Consider the following 26,118-nt stretch of genomic DNA (forward strand, 5'->3'; position numbering starts at 1 on the left):
CAGTGAAGGAACATACAGTTGTGACAATTCTTTTGAATGTTAACTTTTAATCTAGATGTTTAATTTAGACTTCAAAGTAACAGATACTGCTATTTCTTTAAGACAAATTTAACAAGAGTTCAAACTCGTGATGCTTGTGGCTTTTAATACAATTCTCTTCTGTATTGCAGAAATATTTGGGATGCCAGTATAGTAGTGGAGAAAATTTTCAAAAGTGGCAATCGAGAAGTTGTTGCAGTACGTAAAAGATTATGTTATATTTCTAAAAGATTATTGTAGTATATCTCCCCAGCCCTTGATACTTGTGTTCCCAAATTATAAACTGATAAGGAAAAAATGATAACTGTCTTCTTGATATATATATATATGTATTTTAATTTTATTTGGCTGCTTTTGTTGTAATTATATGTAATTGTAGTTATTAAATCTTAGTAATCTTACTAATCTTAGTAAGTTACTCTTTTGAATGTTGCATCTGCATGGACACCTACCTGTGTGACCTGGTGTAGGGAACTGTTTTGGCGGGGGGGTTGGACTCGATGATCTCTTAAGGTCTCTTCCAGCCCCTATGATTTCTGTGATTCTATGATCTTACCAACTGACAATGGCCAGTTTCTTCTCTGTACAGTGAATTCATTTCTTTTATTTCTGTATACCTTATCCAATAAGAGCCTAAAAATAAAAAGCTTTGGCTGGTTAGGATAAACATTGCAGTTATGTAAGAATGTAAAGTAGTTTTCCAACGTGTTCATCATTAACATCTTTACATTTCACTTTTGCTTCATAATCCAAGCAACAAACTTTTCTGAGTTCGGATGTTAATGCAATCCTAAACTGAGTAATTCCAGCAATGCAGAATTAGCTGCTACATGAACTTGTCCAGTTGTGAGGCAACTGAAAGACTTGGGAAGACTGTAGCAGTTACACTCTGTCTCAGTGATGCTCAATCATTTTAGTTCAGAGTTGAAAATAATAAAACACATTTGATTATCAGGTACAATATTAGGCACTACTTTCTTTTCAGGTGCTATTGTCTCATCACGTGTCACCCCTTCCCTTTAAGTCTATTGTAGTCAATGGCCTTATAGTGATAACATTACTGTTGTGCTATTTATTTGTTGTACAGTTTTTCATCTATCTTTTTAGTGGCTTTAGTTTAAAGCTGTAGACTTCTGAAAAAGGTTTTGGAAAGTCTAAACTCTTGTATAAATAGATTTGCTTTCTATTGCAGATAGAAAGCAGTGTTCCATCCCATGTGCTGGAAGGTGTGCTACAAGAACTGAAAGGTTTACAAGACTTTCTAGATAGAAATTCTCAGTTTGCTACAGTAGGAGCCTTTGGAAATCCAAGGTATTGTTCACTGTGTTTAATTCACTAGTGGTATTCAGTGTCCAGCTCTTGAAAAATTATCCCATGTATCTGTTCATTGCATTGAAGTAGTGTCTAGCTTCAGCTGATTGGATGCTAACAATAAGATGTTAAATTTCATCTTCAAGATATTCTGTGTTTCTAATAATATTTACATGTCATTTTATTGTGGAATTGCAGTTTCAGTACACCAGCTAATCTCCAGCAGAGGCTCCTGGGTTTCATGAGGCCTGATGGCGGAAGTTCTCAGCAAGTGCAACAAGAACTTCAGCGGAAATATCATGGTATGCAATTACTCTTCAATCAGGGAATACTCCCACCTGGAGCAACTTGCTTTTTCCCTCATACAATATCATACTGTTTCACCAGAACCAGTGCCCCAAAATGAGAACTCATATCATGTCTCTTCACTTGTTGTGTTACCTTTCACTTTGATAGCTGGAAGTTTTAAAATTGCAACTGGTGAAAGCTGTTGATAAAGGTAATCTCTGTGAAGGAAGTCCAGATTTCTGCATAGAAATTTCCAGTGATTGTGAGCCAGTGCAAAACAGAAACTGTATATGTCAGTTTAATAAGCTAAGTTTAATAAGTAGTTGAACTCAAAAGCACTTCTCTCTTTTGCAAACAGTGATGTCACAATTCTGTGAAGACACATCCTCATTCTCCTATTTTGTACATTCAGATAATCTTGAAATAGAAAGCTCCCTTGTATCCTTTTCTTACTCTAATGTTCTCCACATTTCATGAGATTGTTTCATCTCTTCATTACAAAACCTGGTAGTGGCATACCTGTTTATATTTTCACTTGTTAACCAATTCATTTTTCAGAGAAGTAAGTATATTGCCCTATTAAAAAAAGCACTCTGATGCAAGTTTCCGAACCTTGTTTCATGGAATCGGTCATCTGAATCCTGTCACGTGTCCTTTTTGAATTCGTGTCCTGTTATGTAGCTTTTGCTCAGTACCTGCAGGCAAGCTGAAGAGTGTTGCAGACATGTATGCAAAGTTAAACATAGATGTGGTCCATGTGAATATGGTTCTGATATTTCAGTCCTACTGCTTTTTTTGCACTGCTCACTTCAAGTAGTGTAAATGTAAAGGTAAAAGAAAAAAAACAAGACCAAAGGAGTTTAGTAGACATTTAATCATTTTATTTAAATTCCAAAGTTTGATACATAATTTCATATTGCTAGATGGCATAATATAACTGTTTATACTTCATATCTGAAATGTAAGTATTCAAAAGAAAAGTCGTGGAGTGTTGCACTTGTCATCCACTCAAGTAACAAGTATGCCCACTTTATTCTTTAAATATAACACATTTTACAAGGTTCAAACATTTCTTGTTTTCTGTGTAGCCATTTCTTTGAAACCTTTGCTTTAAAGGCAGTGTACAGAGTTGACTGAAGATTTAACTTCAATTGTTCTAAAAGCAAATATGGGCAATCAGACAGGAAGAGATTATGTGTGTATTTGTTTTTATTTATTTCATATCCACAATAATACATTTAAGATAATATTTGTGAAAAATCAAGATAGAACTTGAGACTGATTTTGGAAATCAGCTCACATACGAAACCATACCTTTTCAGGAAAAAAAAACACCTCCTGCATTGCATAGTTTGAAATAGATGTTTACAGATAGGAAGAAAGTGCCTTGATAAAATTTCCCTCCTAAAAATACTAAGAGATGGACAGCCATTATCAAAAACAGAAAATAAAAAGTTGGAAATTTATGGAGAGTGTTATTCTAAAACCCCAAAAATCATACTGATTCAAAATGCATATGGCATAGTTACTTACTGACAATCTCTTTGCCTTTTCAGCTGAGGCACAATTAACAGAGAAAACTTCACTTCAGGGCATCCTGCAGCTTGTTCGCAAAACCTGCCAGGCATTGGCTTTATGGAAGTTGCTTTGTGAGCACCAGTTCAATGTTGTTGTAGGTGAGCTCCAGAAGGTACGACCTGAATCATCTCGTTTTAATTTATTTATATTTAATAAGCTTGAATTTCTTGATACTGCTTGTTGCTGCTTAGATATGTCCAAAAGTTCATTGCTTTAGCTCGTTAAGAGGCAGATTACAAATTTTAAATTGCACTTAGATTTTTATTCATGTTGTTAGTGTTTATTTTTAGAAGACAAATACAGTTTTGATCTCATGCAATTTTAGCAAATCAGAAAGATTGCTAACAGTAGATTTAGTTTTACTTTTACTTTTATTAAGAGTTGATTTATGAAAGAGTAATTATTTTAATATTGTAAAATTTTAGTTTTATAAATAATGTTTTCTCTCTGAACACATTATGACGGATGTGTACTGAAAGAAATACAGTAATGTATCTAGCCTACATGAGTTAGCTCGTTGCATTACTGTTAGAAGACTTCCAATAGTGGAGAGCTGTAGTGTTGTAGGGGCTTTTGCAGGAGCAGAGGTCTAGAATGTATCGTAGAACAGGTGAAGGTGGAAGAAACCTCTGGAGATCATCTGCCTTCTCCTGCTCTAATCAAAGCCTTCTCTAGAGCAGGTTGTCCAGAACCATGTTTAATCACATTATGGATATCTACAAGGATAGATGCTCCACAACTTTCCTGGGCAACCTGTTCCAGTGTTCAACCATCTTTAAAATAAAGAAAAGGGAAGAAAAAGTTTAGGCGTAATTTCTTGTGTTTTGACCTTTGGTATTGCATCTTGCTCTGCTTCTGAGTACCATTGACAAATTTAATTCTGTTTCCTTTATACCCTCCTGACAATTTATAAATATTAGTTAAGCTCGCCCTCCACCCAGCCTATCACATCAGTCCTCCTGGCTGAACAAACCCAGGATTTTTCTGGGATATGGTTCTACTGCTGTGTACCCTGTGCTACTGTTGAATTTGCATCCAGTCCTTGATTAAGTTTATTATTTTAATATCATGCATTCTGTCCTAGCACATCATAGAAGAATTGATTATTCCAAGTTGTATTCTTTATCACTAAAAAGAGCAGTTTTGGAACTGTTTTGCACAAATGTTGAATGTCTTCACACTGCTGTCTTTGAGAGGTAGCGCAATTTCTAACACAGGCAGCTTTTCAGGAATTAGTTGCTTAACAATTAAAACATTTTCCACTGTGTACAGTAGTTTTAGAGTTTTTGTAATAGTATGTTAGTGTTCTAAGAGATCATCAGTAGACACTAGTAGTGGCAACTAGCTAGCTTTATGTGAGTAAATATTCCTAATAATTTTTATAAAATGAATAAACTGTGTAACTTAATATAAAAGGGCATAAAGAGTATAGTCATTATACGCTTTTTAAAAATTCCATCTCATTCTACATGTTCCCACGTTCATCCATGAACACACTCAGACAATTCCTGTTATTAAAAACTGTGACATACTGTGAGTAGACCACAGGGAGTCATGGAGTTCTCACTGTCCTTTCACATCAAAGAATCCAGTGTATTCATTGACAGAGCTTTCTCTAATACTTTTCATTTTGCTGTATATGCTTTGTTTAAAAGCATGCATTTCCCTGCTATGTACTTCAGTCACTGGAGTTTGGTATATGTTTACTTCAGTGGAAATAGTTTTTGAATATAAAACAGTTTTTTAGAAAGTATTGGTGAAGTAATGAAATGCTGTCTGTCTTCAGGAACTTCAAGAACGTCTAAAGATGACTGCTTTCAAAGACTTGGTAGTTAGGGACAAAGAGTTGACTGGAGCACTCATTGCTTCTCTTATAAACTGTTATATCAAAGATAATGCTGCTGTTGATGGCATCAGTGCCCATTTGCAAGACATCTGTCCTCTTCTCTACACTACGGATGATGCTGTCTGTTCCAAGGTAAGTCCACTTAGGGATTTGGTAGCACCAAAACACAGCAGAAGAATGTATTAGAGCAATTAGAGCACAAGTGCAAGAATGGATCAAGTGCATCTTCAGCTAGTTTGCCAGTGACATTAAGTTGGGTGGGGAGGTTGACTCACTCTGGAGGGAAGGGATTCCATCGAGATATGAGCCTTTGCATACCTCAGCAAGGCCTTGTGCAAGGTCCCGCACCTGGATTAAAGAAATCCCAAGTACAAAGATGGGCTGGGCAATGAGTAGATGGAGGCAAAGCCAGAGTAGAAGATTTTGAGGCAGTACTGGTGGATGAACGCCTGAACAGGAGCTGGTAACATGTATTTGCAGCCCAGAAAGCACATCAAAAAAGGCATGGTTAGTGAGTCAATGGAGATGTTTCTGTATGTCGTGAAACCTCACCAGCAATAATGTATTTTGCCAATATAAGGATATGAACCTGTTGGAGTGAGTCCAGAGGAGAGCCATGAAGACTATGAGAGGGTTGGAGACCCTCTCGCATGAAAACAGGCTGTGAGTTGGGATTTTTCAACCTGGTTCTGGGGAGACTAGAGCAGCCTTCCAGTACTTAAAAGAAGGCCTTCAAGAAAGATGGCTAGAGGCTTCATCAGGGATTATTGCATCAGGGCAAGGTATTATGGTCTTAAACTAAAAAAGAGTAGGTTTAGATAAGATATTAGGAAGAAAACCTTATCCACCATGGCAGAAGGACTGGGACTAGATCTTTGAGATACCTTCCAAGTCACACCATTCCATGATCCTGTGACTCAGATGAGATTACTCAGGCAACTTGTGAATAGCTGCACTTGAGTTTCAAGAGCACAGGAGATAATAAAGGCATGTCATCTATGTATTTGTCCTGTTTACTGATGCTGAAAATTATATGAATTCTGGTTTGAAGTTCTTAAAATTATTTGTAGGATTCAGAGTCTCTAGCTCCAATGTGATGTGTAATTCTTTCTGATGTTGGTAATTGTTATGGTTTTATGATTTTTGCTGTCGGTGTTCCACATTAGAACATCATGTTGGGAATTGGGGAATGTTGGGAACAATTAATGCTATGGCAGGCAGAGGAGGAGGAGTGGAGCTCCTGTCCAGAAGCCAGCTGCTCGGACTGACACCTGGACTTGGTCTCTGGGTTTTGCAGCGGAGAAAAGCATGTGTGCTTCCCCTACAGTTTTACTTACCTAAGATCTTGTATCTTGGATAGTCTTGCCTCTCTCTGTTTGATTTTGTTGGATTTAGTAAAATTACTGTTCCTCTTCAGATCATTGCCATGGTTTGTTTTTTAAACCGATCTGCTACTTTTTACCCTTTCCCAGCTCCCCCCACCAGAGCTCATGGCTGTGCTCAAGCGAGGCAGGTTTTTTTTTCTTGCTCTCCTTTTTTTCTTGTGTCCATGACACTGACTCAGATCTGAAGATAACTCTGCGACAGTAACACATGTCTTATTCCAGCCTTTCCTAAGCATAGTCTTACCTAGTTCTGTGGAATTTGTAGATGGATAATGATCTTGAAGAATCACTTCAACTACACTGAACAAAAGTAACTGTTGAGGGGAGAACAGAGGGGAAACACATAAATTTTCAAGTAAATCTCACAAGTATCCAGACTAGAAGGTCCTTGTCTCAAATGCTGTTGTATAGTCTTTATGCTGGAAACTTGCAATTATTTACTAACAAGAGGAGGCTTTTTGAGAGCTTTGTTTTCTATTGATTCATCTTTGAATCTTGTTGTAGTAACTCACTGAGTTACTTGAATAGTTCTCATTTTCCCCTCATTTGTATGTAGGCAAATGAATTGCTTCAGCGGTCTCGACAGGCTCAAAACAAACTGGAAAAAGAGAAGATGTTAAGAGAGTCGCTGAAAGAATACCAGAAGATCAGCAATCAAGTAGATCTTGCTAATGTTTGTGCGCAATATAGACAAGGTAAGAGGCAGTCGCTGATCTTCTTCTGCTAACCAGTTTCTGTTGTATCATTTTATGCCGTCTTCTTTTTTTGTTTTGTTTTTCAGCTTTCAACTAATCTTACAATGATGTTTTGTCATAAATTACTTCCTAATAGCTTTCATAGTTATTAGCTCACAACATGTTACTTTTAAAGCCGTTCTTGAAAAAGGAACACCTCTGTATGAAACTATTCCCATCTACTTACTTCACAGTGCACTGAAGTACCATACATGTGGTAATAATGTTTTTAGCAAGATTTTTTGGCTGTATGTAAGCAGAGGATAAACAATGGTATTTTTGCAGATGAGGCTTTAAACCAAACATACTGGTTGACAGATGATTCTGAATCCTGTTTTGTCTAGCAGAAGCTAGTACAGAATTTAAGTGTAGACATAACTCTTCAAACAGTCATGATTTCAGCCTCTGCTCTACAAATATGTAACTTCAGAGTTTCATGTAGTCACATGTTAAGTATGGGCATTCACCTTTCTAAGATATAGATCAGAGTGAATCATGCTGATCTTTTATGTTCAGATATATTTTATGATAAAAACAGGTAGTATTTGATGTCACTTATTTGTCATAGATTTAATACAGTAATTTCTGGAGTGTTTTTTGTTTTAATTTTTTTATTTATAGTGCGTTTCTATGAGGGAGTGGTTGAGCTGTCTCTTACTGCTGCTGAGAAGAAAGATCCCCAAGGTCTCGGCCTCCATTTCTATAAAAATGGAGAACCAGAGGAGGATGCTGTTGGACTTCAAGCTTTTCAAGAGAGGCAAGTTTTCAGGATACCTTCTTAGCAATTGGTAGGGGTCTTGATTTCAAGTGACTAGAAATTAACCCCTTTGGGGAAGGCATTGAGGGTAATGACAAGCAAGCATTTTAGAATAAGATACACAGTATAGACAGTTTTGCCCAACTTACTTCCCTAGCTGATCATTAATATGTCACCAGCTTATTGTGAAAAGAGGGTAATCTGATGCATACAGAAAAAATTGTGACCTGATCTTTACAGAAGTATTTCTTAGAAAGATGACTTGAGACCAAACTAGATTGTGTGAAGTACCTTATAATATGTGACTCTTCTTAATTTTAGTAATGATGTTTACAAAGGCATGCAGTAACAAAGTTTAGAAGAACATTTCATAGATAGTTAAAATTATGCAGCTTTAATTTTCTCTTGCTTTACTTACAGATTGAACAGCTACAAGTGCATCACTGACACACTTCAAGAGTTATTGAATCAAAGTAAAGCTGCTCCCCAGTCTCCCAGTGTACCCAAAAAGCCAGGTCCTCCAGTGCTGTCATCTGACCCCAACATGCTAAGCAATGAAGAAGCAGGACACCATGTAAGAAATTGGAAAAAAAAATCATAACTGCACACCAGAAAGTAGTGTGATTTTAAGTGTTGAACAATTTATTATCTATGAAAAAAAATACCCATATTTGGAATATTTTAGTAAAACAGATAAAAATCAAGATTTGCCATGTACTGGCTTATTACAGAGAGTTAATGAAACTAATGACATGTAAGTAACATGAAATTAAATGTTGTCAGTTATGTATTCAGTATTTGGTGTAATATAAATAATATCTTCTGGAATAACAGTTCTTTTCTTTTCAGTTTGAACAAATGTTAAAGCTAGCTCAAAATTCAAGAGATGAACTCTTTAGTATTGCGCTTTACAACTGGTTAATACAAGCTGACTTGGCTGACAAACTGCTACAGGTGAGCTATATTCAGGACATAATTTGTTGGATGGTGCCACTGAACTCGACAAGTTAATTCAATAATCTTGACGCATTAAAAGAGAGAGCATGGGCACAGTTTTTGTCTTTATAACTTTTCCAGGTGACTGCCCCCTTTTTGGAACCTTACCTCGTGAGGATGACCAAGATTGACCAAAACAAAGTCCGTTATATGGATTTACTGTGGAGATACTTTGAAAAGAACAGAAATTTTAGTAACGCAGCCAGAGTCTTGGCTAAACTAGCTGACCTACATAGGTATGCATTGTGTGGGATTTATTGAATATACTGGTGTAGAGAAAAAATAAAAGTAAAGCCAAGGCCAATGCCTTTTCTTAGTCATTTTATGTTTAAAAAAATCTAAATTAATGAAATAATTAGCTTTTCACCCATGACATTTTGAAAGAAATGTTTATGTATTATACATTAACTTAGTATGTTTCCTGTTATAAGTATGGTGTGTGAGGGAGCCATTTTTGATGCAGAACCTTATAGTGCAGTAGTGTAAGTATAGAGCAGCTGATAGAGTAGAAAACAGTAACTGCCAGCATCAAGTGTTAAATAGTGCAGGTGTGATTGTTTGGATGACTCATTAAATTCAGGAATGAACGTTAGGGGCCTAGTTAGAATATAATTAACTCTTTGATAATTTTATTAAGGTACTTATTTTGCAGTATATTTTCTGTTTTGCAGCACAGAAATTTCTCTTCAGCAGCGTCTTGAATACATTGCACGTGCTATTTTGAGTGCCAAAAGTTCCACTGCCATATCCTCTATAGCTGCAGATGGAGAATTTCTACATGAACTAGAAGGGAAAATGGATGTAAGACATGCTATTTTAGTTATACTTTCTTTGTATTATTGCATTTGGTCTTATTAGCACATGACATTTATTTTTTTTTACCAAATCTGCCCAAAACTGTTTTCTGTACTTTGTTCCCAATGTGATTAAATTAAGCAGTTGGTAATCTGAGGTGTAAGACAGTGGCATATCTACATTTTACTGCTGTAAAGGAGAACAGGAAACCCTTTTACAAATATATTAACAGCAGGAGAAAAACTAAGGAAAATTTCCCTCCTTTACTCAACGAGGCAGGCAATATAACCACAGATGATAAGGAAAAGGCTGAGGTTCTCAATGCCTTCTTCACATCTGTCTTTAATAGACAGGACAGTTGTCCACATGGTACTTGCCCTGACCTGGAAGTCCGGGACGGGGTGCATAATGCACCCCCTGTGATTCAAGCGGAGACGGTCAGAGATCTTCTCCTCCATCTGAACTGCCACAAGTCCATGGGGCCAGATGGGATCCACCCAAGGGTGCTGAGGGAGCTAGCAGAGGTGATTGCCGAGCCACTTTCTGCCATCTATCAGCATTCCTGGTTATCTGGAGAGGTCCCACAAGATTGGAGGCTTGCCGATGTGACTCCCATCTTCAAGAAAGGCCGTAAGGAAGACCCGGGGAACTACAGGCCTGTCAGCCTGACCTCGGTATCAGGGAAAGTTATGGAACAGATGATATTGAGGGAGATCACACGACACGTGCATGGCAATAAAGGGATCAGACCCAGCCAGCACGGGTTCACCAAGGGCAGGTCGTGCTTGTCCAACCTCATCTCCTTCTATGACTGGGTGACCAGACAGGTAGATGAGGGAAAGGCTGTTGATGTAGTCTACCTGGACTTCAGCAAGGCCTTTGACACGGTCTCCCACAGTATTCTCCTAAGGAAACTGGCAGCCCGTGGTGTGGACAGGTTCACTCTTCTCTGGGTGGAGAACTGGCTGGAGGGCCGTGCCCAGAGGGTAGTGGTTAATGGAGTTAAGTCCAGCTGGCGTCCTGTAACGAGTGGTGTCCCCCAAGGGTCAGTTTTGGGGCCCATCTTGTTTAATATCTTTATTGATGACCTAGATGAGGGAATTGAGTGTACCCTCAGTAAGTTTGCAGATGACACAAAGCTGGGAGGATGTGTCAAACTGCCTGAGGGTAGGGAGGCCCTTCAGAGGGATTTGGATAGGCTGAACAGCTGGGCTGAGCAAAATGGGATGAGGTTCAATAAGACCAAGTGCCGGGTCCTGCACTTTGGCCACAATAACCCCATGCAATGCTATAGGCTTGGGGCAGAATGGCTTGAAGAATGTAGAGAGGAAAAGGACCTGGGGGTGTTGGTTGATGCTCGGCTCAACATGAGCCGGCAGTGTGCCCAGGTGGCTAAGAAGGCCAACAGCATCCTGGCCTGTATTAGAAATAGTGTAGCCAGCAGGAGCAGGGAGGTGATCATCCCCCTGTACTCAGCTCTGGTGCGGCCGCACCTCGAGTACTGTGTTCAGTTTTGGGCCCCTCACTACAAGAAGGACATTGAGGCCCTGGAGCGTGTTCAGAGAAGGGCAACAAAACTGGTGAGGGGCCTGGAGCACAAGTCTTATGAGGAGCGGCTGAGGGAGCTGGGATTGTTTAGTCTGGAGAAGAGGAGGCTCAGAGGAGACCTTATAGCACTCTACCACTTCCTGAAGGGGGGTTGTGGTGAGGAGGGGGTAGGCCTCTTCTCCCTGATAAGTAATGACAGGACGAGAGGGAATGGCCACAAGTTGCGCCAGGGAAGATTTAGATTAGACCTCAGGAAGCATTTCTTTTCTGAAAGAGTGGTCAGGCACTGGAATGGCCTGCCTAGGGAGGTGGTTGAGGCACCATCCCTAGCGCTGTTCAAGAAGCGTTTAGATGAGGTGCTTAAGGACTTAATTTAGTAGTTGGGTAGAGATAGTGATAGGAGGATGGTTGGACTAGATGATCTTATAGGTCCTTTCCAACCTTATGAACTTATGAACTTATGAACTTATGAACTTATTTAAGTAAGGTAAAGTTAATACTGGGTATTTTCTTCAGATTTGATTAAGTTATTCCAATGTTGCAATTGTTTCTACACAAGGTTGCAAGGATCCAGCTTCAAATACAAAAAACATTACAACGGCAGTATTCCCATCATTCTTCAGTGCAGGATGCAATCTCCCAGCTTGATGCTGAGCTGATGGATATAACAAAGGTAGTTATAAGTTTCTCTGTATTAAATGTCAGTTTATCACATTAGGGATTAGGGGTGATGCAGTGCAAAGAATGATCTAATGCTGAGCAGAAAATTTGAAAGATAAGACAGTTTGGCATTCCTGATCTCAGAATGCCCATGTTAAACTCTTTTTCTTTCTGATATTCCTTCGGTCTTTCATACTTCGATTTCTCACGTGTTTTTTATTTTTAAGCTTCATAGACTTCTTGATTTATCAGAGTATCATGTTAGAAACTATGATCATTAATTATATTTTCATATAAAATTAGGCATTATCTTTAAGAAGTTAAACCACTTATATTAAATAAAAAAATAATTTTAATGTATTATCTGACAACAGTTAACTTAAAGTATGCCTTTACTATGTCTACCATAAAAGATAAAGAAAAATAGATTTTAAAAATCTCCAAGTTTTCTCTTCACTTGTAATATCAAACTTGGTCTGTTTTGTTTTGTTTTGTTTTTTCAGCTTTATGGAGAATTTGCTGACCCCTTTAAGCTCTCAGAGTGTAAGCTTGCAATTATATATTGTGCAGGTCATTCTGATCCTATCTTAGTGCAAACTCTCTGGCAAGAAATCATTGAGAAAGGTAGGTTTTAATGGACCAAGACCAACTCAAGCTAGGATTACAGGAAAACAGTACAAGTAAAGCTTTTATAACAGTTAAAGTGTTGCTACTGCTAAGCTGTTATGGTTAGGTACATCTTTTCTGGAATATTCTGTAACATATTTGACAGGTATAATTAATTAAAGTTTATATCCTTTAGAGTGCATAGGTATATGTTGAAGCATATTAGAGGCTTGAATTATCAATTTCAGATAATATTTAAAATGTTGTTCCATCTTTACATTTTCTTAGTTCCCAATATGTATGGAATTCAGCATATTTGTGAAATTTTATCTGAAGGTTTCAGTATTAGGAAATTCTAATAAAAATGTTAAGTGGCAAAAAATGGCAAGAACTAAAGAATTTTAAGGGAGTACAGTGCTTTTATAACAGTGTCAGCAGTGGTAGCAGGGATTTCTTCTGTCCATGTATGGAGGAGCGGAGTTCTGGGCACAACTTGGTAAACCTGACCACTCGGGTGGGGTAATGTGTCTCAATATCTACCATGAGTGCATAATGTGCTCTTCCCTCCTCATTTTTTGTTTTGGGTTTTCTACAAAGGTTGCCATTGGGCACACAACACTGGCAGTGATTTGAGGAAAAAGCTATGTAGTTTTGGGATTTGTATGTTGTAAGGATTTTTGTTTGTAGGTTTGGGGTTTTTCTGTTTTGTTATTGTTTCTTAAGTAGGATTGCATGGAACTTCAAGGAAGAATAGAAATATTTGAAAATGTGTGTGTATCCTTTTACTTAAGTCTGTTAACTTCGCACTGACATGTAGTATAATATTTCTTGAGGTTCTGAAGTAAATGTAACTATCTCAGTGTAGTTATCTATGATGTGGAACTTTTTATTTTTCTGAACATCTCATTAAATGATACTTTTTTCTTTCAGAGTTGAGTGACAGTGTGTCTCTGAGCCCCCCTGACAGAATGCAGGCACTTAGTCTAAAGATGACATTGCTTGGAAAGATATATGCTGGCACGCCTCGCTACTTTCCTTTAGGCAAGTGGTTTAGCATGCATAGTGAATAAACAAATGTGTGTATTACTTGAACAAGTTTTAAATTTTTCTGGCCTCTTTAAAAAGGCTAAAACTTAAGAAATTTCAGTCTTTTTTTTTCTTTTTTTTTTCAATAAAAGGAAAGAATGTTGATTATTTTATTTCTTCCAGTGCTTGTAATACTTCATTGTCATATTTTTCTTGTGAAATTTCACTGTGCCTGGTGGAGCAACACATTATTCCAACCAACAGTAGTAATGGAACTGATCTTCATGGTAGTTAGGTGGTGTATTTTTATCCAAGAAATTAGAAGCAAAAGCATTGCTCTTACATCTTGTTCGTTAATGTAGTAATTTTGATGAGAGACTGAAAAGAAGGAGGTTACATGAGAAGTAGAAATTGTTGCCTCTAGTGTTGTGAATACAGTATAACCGCATGTTTGCAAAACTATAATGAGTTTTACCTAAATATATTTAGGGATTTAAGCAGACTTCACAGGTTTTTAGATGAATTGGAAATAAATGAAGCTTAGGACAGAGCAATGATTTGGATGGCTGCGTAAAACACAAAGTAATTTTGTTTGTTTGTATCAAAGTACTAAGTAAAATGGTACTTTGTACAGTTACTAAGTGAAGTTACTAAGGGTGAAGGGCCCGGAGGACCACCCCTATGAAGAAAGGCTAAGTGAACTGGGTCTATTCAGCTTTGAGAAAAGAAGACTGAGAGGGGACCTGATCCAGGTTTATAAATATCTGAGGTGTGGGGGACACAGTGGCAAGGCCAGACTCTTTTCAGCAGTGTGTGGAGACAGGACAAGGGGGAACGGACAGAAACTGCAGCACAGGAGGTTCTGCACGAATGTGCACAAGAACTTCTTTACGGTGAGGGTGACGGAGCACTGGCACAGCTGCACAGGGGGGTGGTGGAGTCTCCTTCTCTGGAGATATTCAGGACCACCTGGACACCTACCTGCTGTCTGTTGAAGCATCTGTTGCTGTCTGCAGAGGCAAATTCAAAAACAGAATTCAGAAGATCATTTGGAGGTTCTGCTTTTGAGATGCTTAGACACTCTGACAATGTGGTATTGTATAAAAATCTGGAAACTATCTTACTACAGTTGTTTTTACCATATCAAGGTTTTATTACTGAGTCATAAACATGATAAAGATGTCAAGAGTGTTGCATATAGGGTGGCTGGCTATTCTGGCAAATAAAATGGTAATGTGTTTGTGCTGAAAAAAAAGTTGACAAACTCCTCTTAACAGCATGGTTTGGTATAATAAAGAGTACAGTCTGAATAATCCTTCTCAAGCATTGCTGACAGCTTAAAACCATCTTCAGAGGTAGTTAAGAATTGCATATCCTTTTCTTGGGACAGACTGGAGGAAACAGTTGCATGTACTTCACAGGTGAAAGGTGCTGAAAAGGATGCAAAAGATAGAAAATCAGACTTGGAGTTCTAACTTTTAAATGACTTTTTTGCTAGATTGCCATTAACAATTAGAATCTAAGTATCCCATTTTATTTTTTCCTGCAGAATTTTTAGTGCAGTTCCTAGAGCAACAAGTCTGCACTTTGAACTGGGGTGTAGGTTTTGTAACATACACCATGAAAGAAATTGGCGTGCCATTGCCAAGGCTGCTTGAAGTATATGACCAGTTGTTCAAAGCATGGGTAAGGAAAACAGCCACACACACAAAATAAATAATTCAGCTACTATCAAAGTCTGACTCTGGTAGGAAACATTATGTTAGGTGTAATGATATAAAAATATCAACTTTTTTGTTTTTTGCTCTGATACTTCTAGTGCTGCTTTTCAGCAAAACTATTTAGATTTTGTTAATCTCTTACTTCACCTAAAGCTGTTTTAGGATTAAATAGGATTAGAATTGTTATGCTGCATAAGAAATGTTAAATTTTCAATGTATTGATTTCATTTCTTCCCTATTAATAAAATTTGCTACATCATCAATATAATCAGTGCAGTAGGCATAATTAGTAAGTGTTTCTATTTTAAAATTTTGCTTCCTGAATTAAGACATCAAATGGTTCCTTTTCATGCAGGTCCCTTAATGTAAGGAATGCAAAACTTTGTAAAGTATCAGTATCCTAGGTAGTGGAAAAATGAGTTAAATTTGTGTAAGTTTTAGTACTCAAATTTCAAAATAGTCCAATTTAATACCGGTTAAGATAGAAGTCTTCTTTTATATTTTTGTTACAATTAATGAATATCAAAGCAAACCATTTTTTTTAATTAATATTCATCTTAATCTCTTTTAGAACCCCTATTGGAATAAAATGAAAAAGCCCTTGCATCTTTTGGAGTGTATTCATGTATTATTGTCAGAATATGTACAAGATCCACGCAAAGTACTTACGAGGTAAAAAGAGCAGTTATATCCTAATGAAGTAAACAATCAAATATATAAAATATCCTAAAGCAGTGCACTTCAGCTATTCCCAAAGCTCTTATTTATTTCTTGGTGAATTTAGCATCTATTTTTGGGTAGTAATTGCAGAGACTATTAATTTTTTGTCATCTAGTAGAAACTTGTAGGATCTTCCCCATAAAACTCCCTCAATAAAAACTATTTTCTCAGTGGCAGATTCAGGAGAAAGTGACAGTATTACTATTTTGTATAATTTTTGGCAACGTACTTTAAGGAGCAATCAGAGGGAATCTGGAAATAGTGGGAAGAAGTGAGAAACAGGTCATTTTTTTTTTTTTTAATGAAACAGTGTAATGTTTCATGAAGAAAGGCTGGACGCACTCTGGTTTTCTATCGTGGGGATGACTAAACATGGGTATAAATCTTCCCACATTGTTTTTAAAAGGCTGGTGATTAATCATTCTCCATGACTAAAATTTAGCTTAATACACAAGAAAGAATTTAAATTTGGTATTGGAAAAAAATGGTAATTCAAATAGAATACTTCAGTAAATTTCCTGTATACTGTAGACTCTCTAGTGTTTGCAATTTTTGAGAATATACTTTAAATACTTGTTAATACTATCCTGCCTCAGAAAAAAAAAGAGCAGAATTAGACAAGGTCATTCTAACTCTTCTTAAGATCAGTGTTTGTAATTGTGTTGGAAAATACGCATGCAAATATTCCCTGTTCAACTACATAGTTTACCTGCCTTCCTTTTTTGTGCCTTCTTTGGTAAATATCCTAACTCATTAGAATTTGTGAATATTGTCAAATTTGATTTATTCTCCCTGCTTACAAGCCCATTTTTTGTAACAAACAGACACAGAATCAAAAGTAGCTGAAATGCCATGGTGATACATTATTTGATTGTAGTGTTAGGCTTACCTTCTATTTCAGATGAATTCTTAGATCCAGAAACTATTCTTTTGACTTTTATATTTTCTTCACAGGCGGCAATTCACAAACACTTGCTTGGATGCTGTGAGCTTCTACCTGGTTCAACTTCAGTCTATGAGCCCAACACCACGAGTGCAGATTACCATTGGGAATTTTAAATCGCTACGGGCTAAGTTAGAACAGCTTCACTGATTGACTAATATAATAGAAATTGCTTGCACAGATAAAATGTACTGTGAAATGAAATTTCAGGTGTCTACACTGAATCTGTGAATGAACAAATGCTCACTGAATTTTTATGAGAGTTACATTACCTGCCAATTATCAGTTATGTGGTCTGCCTGTTAATCTAAATGTTTCTAAGAATTGTAGAATGTTAATGTGGAAAATTGTTTCTTTTGCTACTACCACATTTTTTAATTGCGGAAAAGCTTGGTTTTTATACTGTTGAAATAAAGAACATTGTATGTTTTTTCCCATAAAATTAAAAATATTTGGATTTTTTTTTATTTTTTTCTTTGTTTAACATAAGGTAATGGAGAAAACTAAGAATTATAATCTATTTTACAGGTACTTTACAAATACTAAAACAAGAAATGACAACTGAAGAAGGCTGGAATATGATAAATGCACATGCTGGGGGAGTCAGGTTGTGAACGTGGTCAGGTCAAGGACTAGTGATTCAAACATAACCAGCTGAGCTTTACTGGCAAGTCTTTCAATAAAAAAGATGCTCATTGTTTCATTCCTGTCACTTCTGCTATTACCTGTAAATAGTGTTTGGGGATAAAAGTGCAGAAATGAGCAACTAATTCTCACTGCACACTGAAAAGTATTAAAAGCCTGCCATGTTACTTTTCCCTATTCTATTTTAGTAAACATGTTCTGACTGTTAAAAAAAAGTCAGTAAATGTCTTATACTTTCAGCACCAAATTATGTATGTTCCTTAAAATGAGCAACATCTGTGCCTTATACTGCCTGCATGCTTCCTAACCTTTAAAATTTCACTCTATGAATGACATTATGTTTTGTCCCTGTTTTGTTGCCATACATTGTATACATATCTGGAAACATAAACTGCATGCTGTCCACAATAAATTACAGCTTGTGTGGGTATTTTTGCATAACTTTCCAATGAAAAAAAAAAAAAAAAAAAATTTGCAAGTGCATGCAGAGCAGGGAATGTAGTTTTTTTTTATCCAGCAGAATGAGTAGTTGATAGGCATACCACATATGTTCAACAAATAGGAAAAAAAATTGTTAAGACATTTATTCACATGCAAGACCTACTTGTGACCTATACTACCAGATGTTATTGTAACATACAGTTTTATTGAAAGTGTAGCAGTAAAATGTCCCTAAAAACTGTTGGTCCATTCTGGTGGGTTTCTACTAGGTTGCACCCAGTAAAGCGTTAAGTAAATTAGAATAATTTTGGGTTGTTTTGTTGTTGTTTTTTTTTTTACTTCTTATTAGACCAAAATAAAGATGAAAGCTTAATACTGGCTTTTCTGTCAGTGTTGAAGTTCATTCACGAAGTATTTAAATAAAGGAACTACTTTCTGTTCAGGGAAAAAAAGATATTTTCCTCGACAAGGTGGATTCCAGCTGACTGATGTATGGAATCAAACTATAACCCAAGTGTGTATGTTTATTACAGTGCAGGATGAAAGGGGGCTATCTTCTGCCTAACTTGCACACCGAATAGAAACAACTATATATTTAAAAGGACAGCATGTACATATTCATTACGTTCCAAGGACATGGGCAGAAAATCAAAGAAATGACTGACATCTCTGGTGGTCATGGGATTTAGGCTGTCATTTTCGCAGTAAATTTCCAGCCTGAACTGGTTCCCACAGTTTCGAAGCCTGAACTGGTTCCCACTGATGTTACATTTTGCTGAGGCATCTGTTTTGCCATTTCATCTTCAACAACAGGACCTCTATTCCACTTTCTTACCTTCACTTGGCAACAAGTTTGACGGCCTCTGCATTTTGTTCTTGGAGCTTACATTTACACAAGCCTCCTGCCCTTCAGTTTACATCTGGTCAAACTGCACAAAAGGCTGTGCTCACAATATGGAAAAGCTGTTCCTGAGTCACAATAAATGCCCTGGCTGGGCAGCCCTACCTCCACAGCGCTGCTGCGAACCGCGAGCCCGCGCGGAACGGAGCGGAAGTCTCGCGATGACGGGATCTCCCGAGTCACGGAGGAGGCGGCCGCGGGGGAGTGGGGCAGCGCCTGCGCACCGCGCTGTGCCCGCCTCTCCCGTTGGCCCGGCAGCGGTTGATGGCTGCTGGTGTTGTGGCTCCGTGCTCCTTTCTCTCAAGTCCTCCTGGAACACAGTGTATATGTGTGAGCTTACGTGTTGCAGGAAGCTGCGTGAGTGAAAGCAGGGGCTTGCTCGGAAAGGGTCGGTTCTGATTGGTGTTAGCAGAAAGCTGCTACTGTCTTTGCCCTGTCCTCTGGAAAGAATAGAAACATCCTCGTTTATTCGTATTCTCTTTAGGTATGTGAAAAAGGCATGATTTGGTTTTCCTTATAATGGTTACCCGGAGGTTTTATGAGGATGGAGGTGAAGCTAGATGTTCTCGTGTCTACATCTGTCAGACAAAGAAAACCGTGGACTCGCATCACCTGGATTGGGCAGGTAAGAGTAAAGAAGTTTAATTGAAATTGCATTCTTTAAACAGTAGATGTCTTTTCATCATACAGCACTTAGGGTTTCTGCTTACAGGGAGAAAGGTAAAGAAGGGGTTAATTTGTCAGCGCTGCACTTAGGTGTTGCAGGAGGCGGCATTATAACTGCATAATGTCTGTTGTGTGATGGTGCTGGTTTCTCATGTCCTTTTTTTGCAGTATGTCAATGAAAATGGTGAACAAAAGTGTTCACCCATTCCCAGCTGCATCTGTTGGAAGATGTTTTATGAGAACCTTTTTGTCAAAATGAGACTAGATTTCATCCTTTTGGAATGTCTGATTTCAGTTTAATTAGATAAACTGTTTAAGGTCCACTCTGATTGAAAGCAGTGGCAAAAAGCTGACTATAAACGTAACAAGATGAGTGAATGAGTGTCCTTGCCTTTGTTGCCATTTGGTTTAGTTGAGATACTTAGAACTTTTTAGTAATGATGATAAGATTTCTTTAATAACTTAAAATCTGTCAGAATAAAATGGGCTGATGCTACATGTGATCCTTGAATCACAGCATATCTCAGGTTGGAAAGAATATGTGAGGATCATTGTCTTATACTGTAAAGCAAGTATGCTAAAGAATTAAGTTAATAACGTAATTGCAGCTGTAATGTCCTTTCCTTTTTTTTTTTCCCTTCTTATTTTTTCTCTTATGTCTTTTATGTTTTGAAGGCTTAATAGAAATTATTTTAAAACGCTCTTTTCTTTTAACAGGAAAAAGAGGCTGTTTTTCTTCTAGATGATAAGCATATAAATGAAGTTAATCTTGCATCAGGGAAAACGAAGAAAGTTCCCCAGCTGCAATCATTGTTAAAAAATGTAGTTCTCTTAACAACATCAATAAATGGTTAAGTATAACATTTCATATATTATGTACTCAAGCTATTCAGTGTTTAGTTTCAACAGTACAATACCAGAAATATGTTCCAGTTCACCTTCAGCTTTAGAACTGTGGCTGCAATGGAAGGGAAGTAATTTTAAGTACTTTATAATAACGTTCTTCAAAATACCTTTCCCCTGATGAATGCAGGTGCTTGGCTGGCAGGATTACTCACAAATGGAGAGCTGTTTCTTTGGAATAAAGACCAAGACTGCTTAAAAGTAGTAACAGCAATTGAAGAATCTAGGAAGGTAGCTGCAGCAGCACAGGGTAAATGTTTTTTGGTTTGTCTTCTGAAAAATGAAGTAGAGGCAAAAGTCCCCTTGTTATAAACTGTTCTTGCACTAGTTAAAAGCAGTATTCTAATATTGTTTTGCATTTCTATCACTTGTTTGTTAGCTAAACTTTAACGAATGTCCTTTTTGTTACTTAAATGATGCAGATTTCTAAATGCAAAACATATGTAAACTGCAGTCCTTTTTTAAGTGCAGTATATATTTTGTTGGTGATGATTAGTTATCAACTGTAGAAAAACGTTCCTTAAATAGGTTGCTTGGAGAAGGCATACATCTGATTTAACTGCTGAATATATAATTTTAGGTTTGTTTTCCAGGCACAGGTTTCTGATAAGTAGTAATTGAAGAGAATACTACTAAGGCATGTATTTGCAAATCTAGTACTAAGTTGCATATTGTCTGTAATATCATACTGGGTAATATCACTGACATCAGGTTAAAGAATGAAGCATTGTAAAAGCAATTTCATTTTGGGGAAAACATATGTTTAGGAGTTGAAGGTAATAAAAAAGCAGAGCTTTTAAGTGTTTATTTGTAATTTTCATGGAATATGTATTTCAAGAAAGACCATGTCAGGAAGCAGCTCCGATGGTTGAGTCTTGTGGGGAAGATAACTCAAAATCCTTAAGAATGGACATCCCCTCTGAGTGTACTGCTGCCAAAGCTCTAGTATTAATGATAAAGTTGGAAGTGAAAGGTACATAAGGTGGCAGCTTGAATTTGTTGTGATAGATGTGAAAGTAATGTTTCTGTTCTTTATATTTTTTTTAAGTCTAAATCCAGAAGAGGAGCAAAAATAATTCTGGTGTTTATTGTTTTTTCTAGAGTGTTTGATGAGATTGTATTTGTATGTGTCTGGAGATGGCAGAAAGGTGCTATTAACTACTCCTACAGCGTGTGTCTTTTTGTGGGAGAGCACAGAATATGAAAATACACTCCCAGATAAAAGCACTTTGGGGCGCTGGACACAGATTTTGCCTGATGAATCAGTCACATTACCTTCTACTGAAGAAAAGGAAATTGGAGTTCATGCTTCTTTCTTACAAAATGAGGTAAATTAAAAAAAATCAAGCCCTAAAGCATGGGTTTCCAACTTTTTGGCTTGCCAGGACCACACTGATTGAATAGAAATTGGCTTGGGCTGCATACACAAGGTTGGTCTGAAAGTAATGCCTCCTGTTTATTTCCACAGAACTTACAACTGAAAGGAAGAGTGCCATAGCACTGTTTGATAGAGCTAAGTCTCAGCTACAAAGCACTGTTTTTCAGCATAGTCACAACCATTAGCTATGCGTTTTCATCAGCAATGGAGTGCAGTAAAAATCTGCACCAGCATAGAGTGCACTGTTACTGTCACCACTGCTGAAATGCACCACTCGCTGCCTCCCAGTGCTCACATCCACTGATTGATCTTTATAAATGTTCATATATGTGGTGGTGGTGTGTGCACGGTGCTGGGTTGGGCTATGTGTAGGACAGGGCTTGGTCATACCTGCCCAAAACTTATCATCTCATTTCTTAGGTAAGTTTGAGCCTCAGGAGCTAGAGTGAGCGATGATTGGCTCTTTGTTGAGTATACATTTCATCATTCATTTTTGAGATTTTACGACAACATAAAAACAGCTTTACTGGATCAAATCAACATTCATCTAGCCCGGTATATTCTCACCTGCCTTAAATTTCTGAATGACCATATTATGTTATTTTACCTCAGTAGCTATTTTGATTAATGTATAAGTAAGTAATCATGTACAACCAGGATTTTAAGTTTTATTTTGTCTTTTTTTTCTTCGCAGATACTGGGTGATTGCTGTTTGTGCTCATTTGTGTTTTATTCTGGCGAGTGTTTGGTTTTAACATTTTTGACTCTTCGTTGGCATGAAAATGGCTTTAAATATGCCAGGTACACTCAAAGTTATTTGAAATTCACTAACATAAGATAAAAAATTGTATTAAAATTTATTTTTGCAGTGAGATTTCAAAACTGCATATGAACACATTTACATTGTCATACAGCTACATTTTGTAATCTCTTTTGTTTCCTGTCATGTTTTGAGTCTTCTGAGGTTTTTTATTAAGAGTAGCATACCATTCATTTTCATATTCTTACTCTTGAGTAGTCCTATGTTAGATATCATTATGCTGTCTGAGTAGGCACCTGGCTAAAATACTGGGCATTTTAATTCTGTAGCATGGATCTGTATATATTTGTATGTTTTATGCGTTAGCCTAAATTTCTGTTTCATAAAAACCATTCTGATCACTCAGACTAAATTTATTCTAATTCGTAAGTTTTAAGAGGGAAGTCAGTGGGACTTTTTTTCTTGTATGTTTCATGTGTCTTTATTTTCAATCTATTAGTCATTCCATTCAGTATAATGGAATTTTTTTTTCTTGTTTTTTCGTTTTTTTTTTTCAAATTCAGTTCTTTGCCATACCAGATCCACTGGGTACAGCAGACTTGTTCTCTTGTTAATTTAGTGCCTCAGTGTGTATCTGTAAAGTCAAGAGGAGCTTTGCTGTCTGCATTTGCAAGAGATGGCCTCTTACTTGCAATAGCTGTTAACCAAATTGATCCAAAGGTATGAATGATGGGTAGTAAGTACTTCACTTAATAGTTTCACTTGAATGAAGTCTGGTAAAAGGAAATAAATAACAAATTTTAGATTAGATTTTCAAGGTTCATATTGCTACATATGATTATGCTCATATTGATACCCATAGACTATACATTCTACCATATCTTGTAATTTTTTGAATACTGTTATTCAATTAAAAAAATCCATATAATCTCCTCTTCCATCTTTAATCTACAAGACAAAAAAATAAGTAAGTTATGGCATTTCCTACAGTGGGATCCAGCTTTAACACAAGGTGCTTGAACTAGATAATCTTCAGAAGTCCCTTCCACTCCCTGTGATTCTGCAATTGTGTCTACAAAGTCTCGGAATAGTTCTCAGTCAAATCTCAGCCAAAGATGTGGAGATATTTCTGGCTCCACTTCATAGCATTATTCCTCCTAAGAAATGGGAGGTCCAGTGTGAAACCAAATGCTGATGCAGATTTTAATGCTAATGCTGTTCAATGTTTCACATACGGGGATGGGATCATGCAGTCTCTGAAAGCTCCAGTTATTCACCAATTAAACAGGAAAAGTTACGTTTTGAGAGTTTTAGAAAAAAATGTTAAAAAGAGTATCTACTATATACTTCATATATAATCAGTCTTTAACTATTTTTCAAATGTAGAAGTAGGTATACAAACTAATAAGTACTCTAAATATTAGTTAGCAAAATGCAGTGATGCTGTGGCATGGAGTAGTATTTCCAGGATGTCATATGTGACTTGCTAATATAAATTACTTTTAAAACAATGACGTTTTGATGTAAATATGTACTATTGGTTTTTCTGGTTTTGTTTTTAACATTTACTTTCTTATTTTAGGCAACTCAAATTTTGTTTTTAAACACCCTGAATTTTTTAACTGTTTCGGGTAGCGTTAAAGGTTGCAGTAGCAGGAAGAGCAGTGTTCCATCCAAGTTTATCAGGTAAGTAATTGATGTTGTTTCTGATTTTGTTGTTCTTTTTGCTTGTTTGTATTCTTGGTTGGTTGGTTGGTCTGTTTGTTTTGAGGGGGATGTTTTAATTTGTATTTGTTTATTTTAATTAAGTTAAGCCAAGATTTTATACACAGATTTGACAGAAAAAGTATTTTTCCTGCTTTGTCTAGGTCTTACTGGGTCGGTGACATGAGTTGGACTCCTGATAGCCTTTTTTTGGCCTGCATGTTAAAACGTGGGTCTTTGATTTTGTTGACTGGTATGGGTGAATTGCTGACCTTGATTACTTCTGGCTGCTCTGCAGAATTTGGACCAGCAGAGTTTATTCCAATTCATCCACTAATAACATATAGGTAAAAGGATTTGAAAATATCTGTGTATCTTCTTCTGTTGATCGTATCTTATTTTCAAACATACTTTTTACAAATTGAAACTTCCTCTTTCAAATTCAGTCTTCTACTTTTTATGTCACCTTTCAATATCTGTTTCTCATTCATAGTTCTCTTTCTTATAATGGGTTTGTCGTGATGAAAAATTGGCATTGTGATAATGTAAGTATATAACATTTGACTTGTTTTATTTAAATTGTTTTAATTTGGTAGTAATTAAAAATAGCATGTTTTTGTGACGCAGAGAGAAACTAAACTTATACCAATACTAAAAGTGTACATTTATTTGAATCCAGTGAAATTTCTCTATTCATATTTAATTTTACTTACAGAACTTTGGCATGTTCCCGTCTCAGGTCTTGAAAATGATACATGTGCGTGACCAAAAACTGAAGTTTTTTAATAATATTTGAAGTACTCCAGTTCTCTAAATTTTGAAATTCAGCTGCTGGTTGTGTAGGGGGATAAAAGAATCTTTGTTAAAGCCCTGAAGAATAAGTCAGAAGTTACAAAAAGTAACGCATTCTGAATACCTGGAAGAAACAAAATAGAGCCTAAACATTACTATATTGAAAATATGTGTGCATTAATGTATAGCAGTTATATTGCACACTATTGCTTTAATGTGTTACTGTGTACATTTCACTTCTGTCTTTTCTGAAAATCAGCATATAATGATGTATCTCATTAAAACACTCAATACCTTCTTAAACTGTCTGGTTGAGAATTCACATACTGAAATGTATTAAAAAACCTTAATTATGGGTACATATTGCGTGTATGAAGATGCTTATCAAATTATCAAATCTTGAGGGATTTTTACTTTCAATACACAACTACTAGAGGTTAAATAGCATTTCATTTTCAAGCACTTGATATAGTAAGACTTAAAAAAGACCTATTTACTTAAACTGTATTAGGGATTGGTGCTGGCACTAGTGCTGTTTAACATCTTTGTAGACAACATGGATAGTGGGATGGAGTGCACCCTCAACAAATTTGCAGATGACACCAAGCTGAGTGGTGCTGGAGGCAAGGGATGCTATCCAGAGGAATGGATAGGCTCAAGAGGTGGGCCCATGCCAACCTCATGAAGTACAGTAAGGCCAAGAGCAAGGTCCTGCACCTGAGTCAGGGCAATCTCAAGCACAGCTACAGGTTGGACAGAGAATGGCTTGAGAGCAGCATTGAGGAGAAGGATTTGGGTGTGTTGGTTGATGAAGGACTCAGCATAAGCTGGTGGTGCCCACTTAACAACCCAGATGACCAACCATATCCTGGGTTAGATCAAGAGAAGCAGGTCAAGGGATTTCATTCTGCCCCTCTACTCTGCTATTGTGAGACCCCACCTGGAGTACTGTGTCCATTTCTGGGGACCCCACCA

The 26,118-nt window shown here is 36.9% G+C and overlaps 2 protein-coding genes across 2 annotated transcripts in view; both read left to right on the forward strand.

Moving 5' to 3' along the window:
* Positions 1-17,389, forward strand: part of NUP155 (nucleoporin 155) — a 32,769-nt gene extending 15,380 nt beyond the window's left edge. Inside the window, exons 19-35 of the mRNA XM_065739921.1 lie at positions 171-237; positions 1,232-1,350; positions 1,549-1,652; positions 3,195-3,328; positions 5,003-5,194; positions 7,004-7,142; positions 7,803-7,938; positions 8,359-8,512; positions 8,788-8,892; positions 9,016-9,170; positions 9,606-9,735; positions 11,837-11,950; positions 12,441-12,561; positions 13,474-13,584; positions 15,119-15,255; positions 15,862-15,962; positions 16,965-17,389. Coding sequence (XP_065595993.1) covers positions 171-237; positions 1,232-1,350; positions 1,549-1,652; positions 3,195-3,328; positions 5,003-5,194; positions 7,004-7,142; positions 7,803-7,938; positions 8,359-8,512; positions 8,788-8,892; positions 9,016-9,170; positions 9,606-9,735; positions 11,837-11,950; positions 12,441-12,561; positions 13,474-13,584; positions 15,119-15,255; positions 15,862-15,962; positions 16,965-17,103 — 2,158 coding nt within the window. The 3' untranslated portion in view covers positions 17,104-17,389. The remainder of the gene's footprint in view (positions 1-170; positions 238-1,231; positions 1,351-1,548; positions 1,653-3,194; positions 3,329-5,002; positions 5,195-7,003; positions 7,143-7,802; positions 7,939-8,358; positions 8,513-8,787; positions 8,893-9,015; positions 9,171-9,605; positions 9,736-11,836; positions 11,951-12,440; positions 12,562-13,473; positions 13,585-15,118; positions 15,256-15,861; positions 15,963-16,964) is intronic.
* Positions 17,390-19,438: 2,049 nt separating this feature from the next.
* CPLANE1 (ciliogenesis and planar polarity effector complex subunit 1) overlaps positions 19,439-26,118 on the forward strand; it is a 61,639-nt gene continuing 54,959 nt past the window's right edge. Inside the window, exons 1-8 of the mRNA XM_065740136.1 lie at positions 19,439-19,565; positions 20,324-20,456; positions 20,640-20,759; positions 21,611-21,837; positions 22,582-22,688; positions 23,211-23,367; positions 24,230-24,333; positions 24,516-24,698. Coding sequence (XP_065596208.1) covers positions 19,479-19,565; positions 20,324-20,456; positions 20,640-20,759; positions 21,611-21,837; positions 22,582-22,688; positions 23,211-23,367; positions 24,230-24,333; positions 24,516-24,698 — 1,118 coding nt within the window. The 5' untranslated portion in view covers positions 19,439-19,478. The remainder of the gene's footprint in view (positions 19,566-20,323; positions 20,457-20,639; positions 20,760-21,610; positions 21,838-22,581; positions 22,689-23,210; positions 23,368-24,229; positions 24,334-24,515; positions 24,699-26,118) is intronic.

Source organism: Cyrtonyx montezumae, unplaced genomic scaffold (genome assembly GCF_038088225.1).
Source record: "Cyrtonyx montezumae isolate F1298 unplaced genomic scaffold, pur_monq_1.0 scaffold_25, whole genome shotgun sequence".
Taxonomy (NCBI): Eukaryota; Metazoa; Chordata; class Aves; order Galliformes; family Odontophoridae; genus Cyrtonyx; species Cyrtonyx montezumae.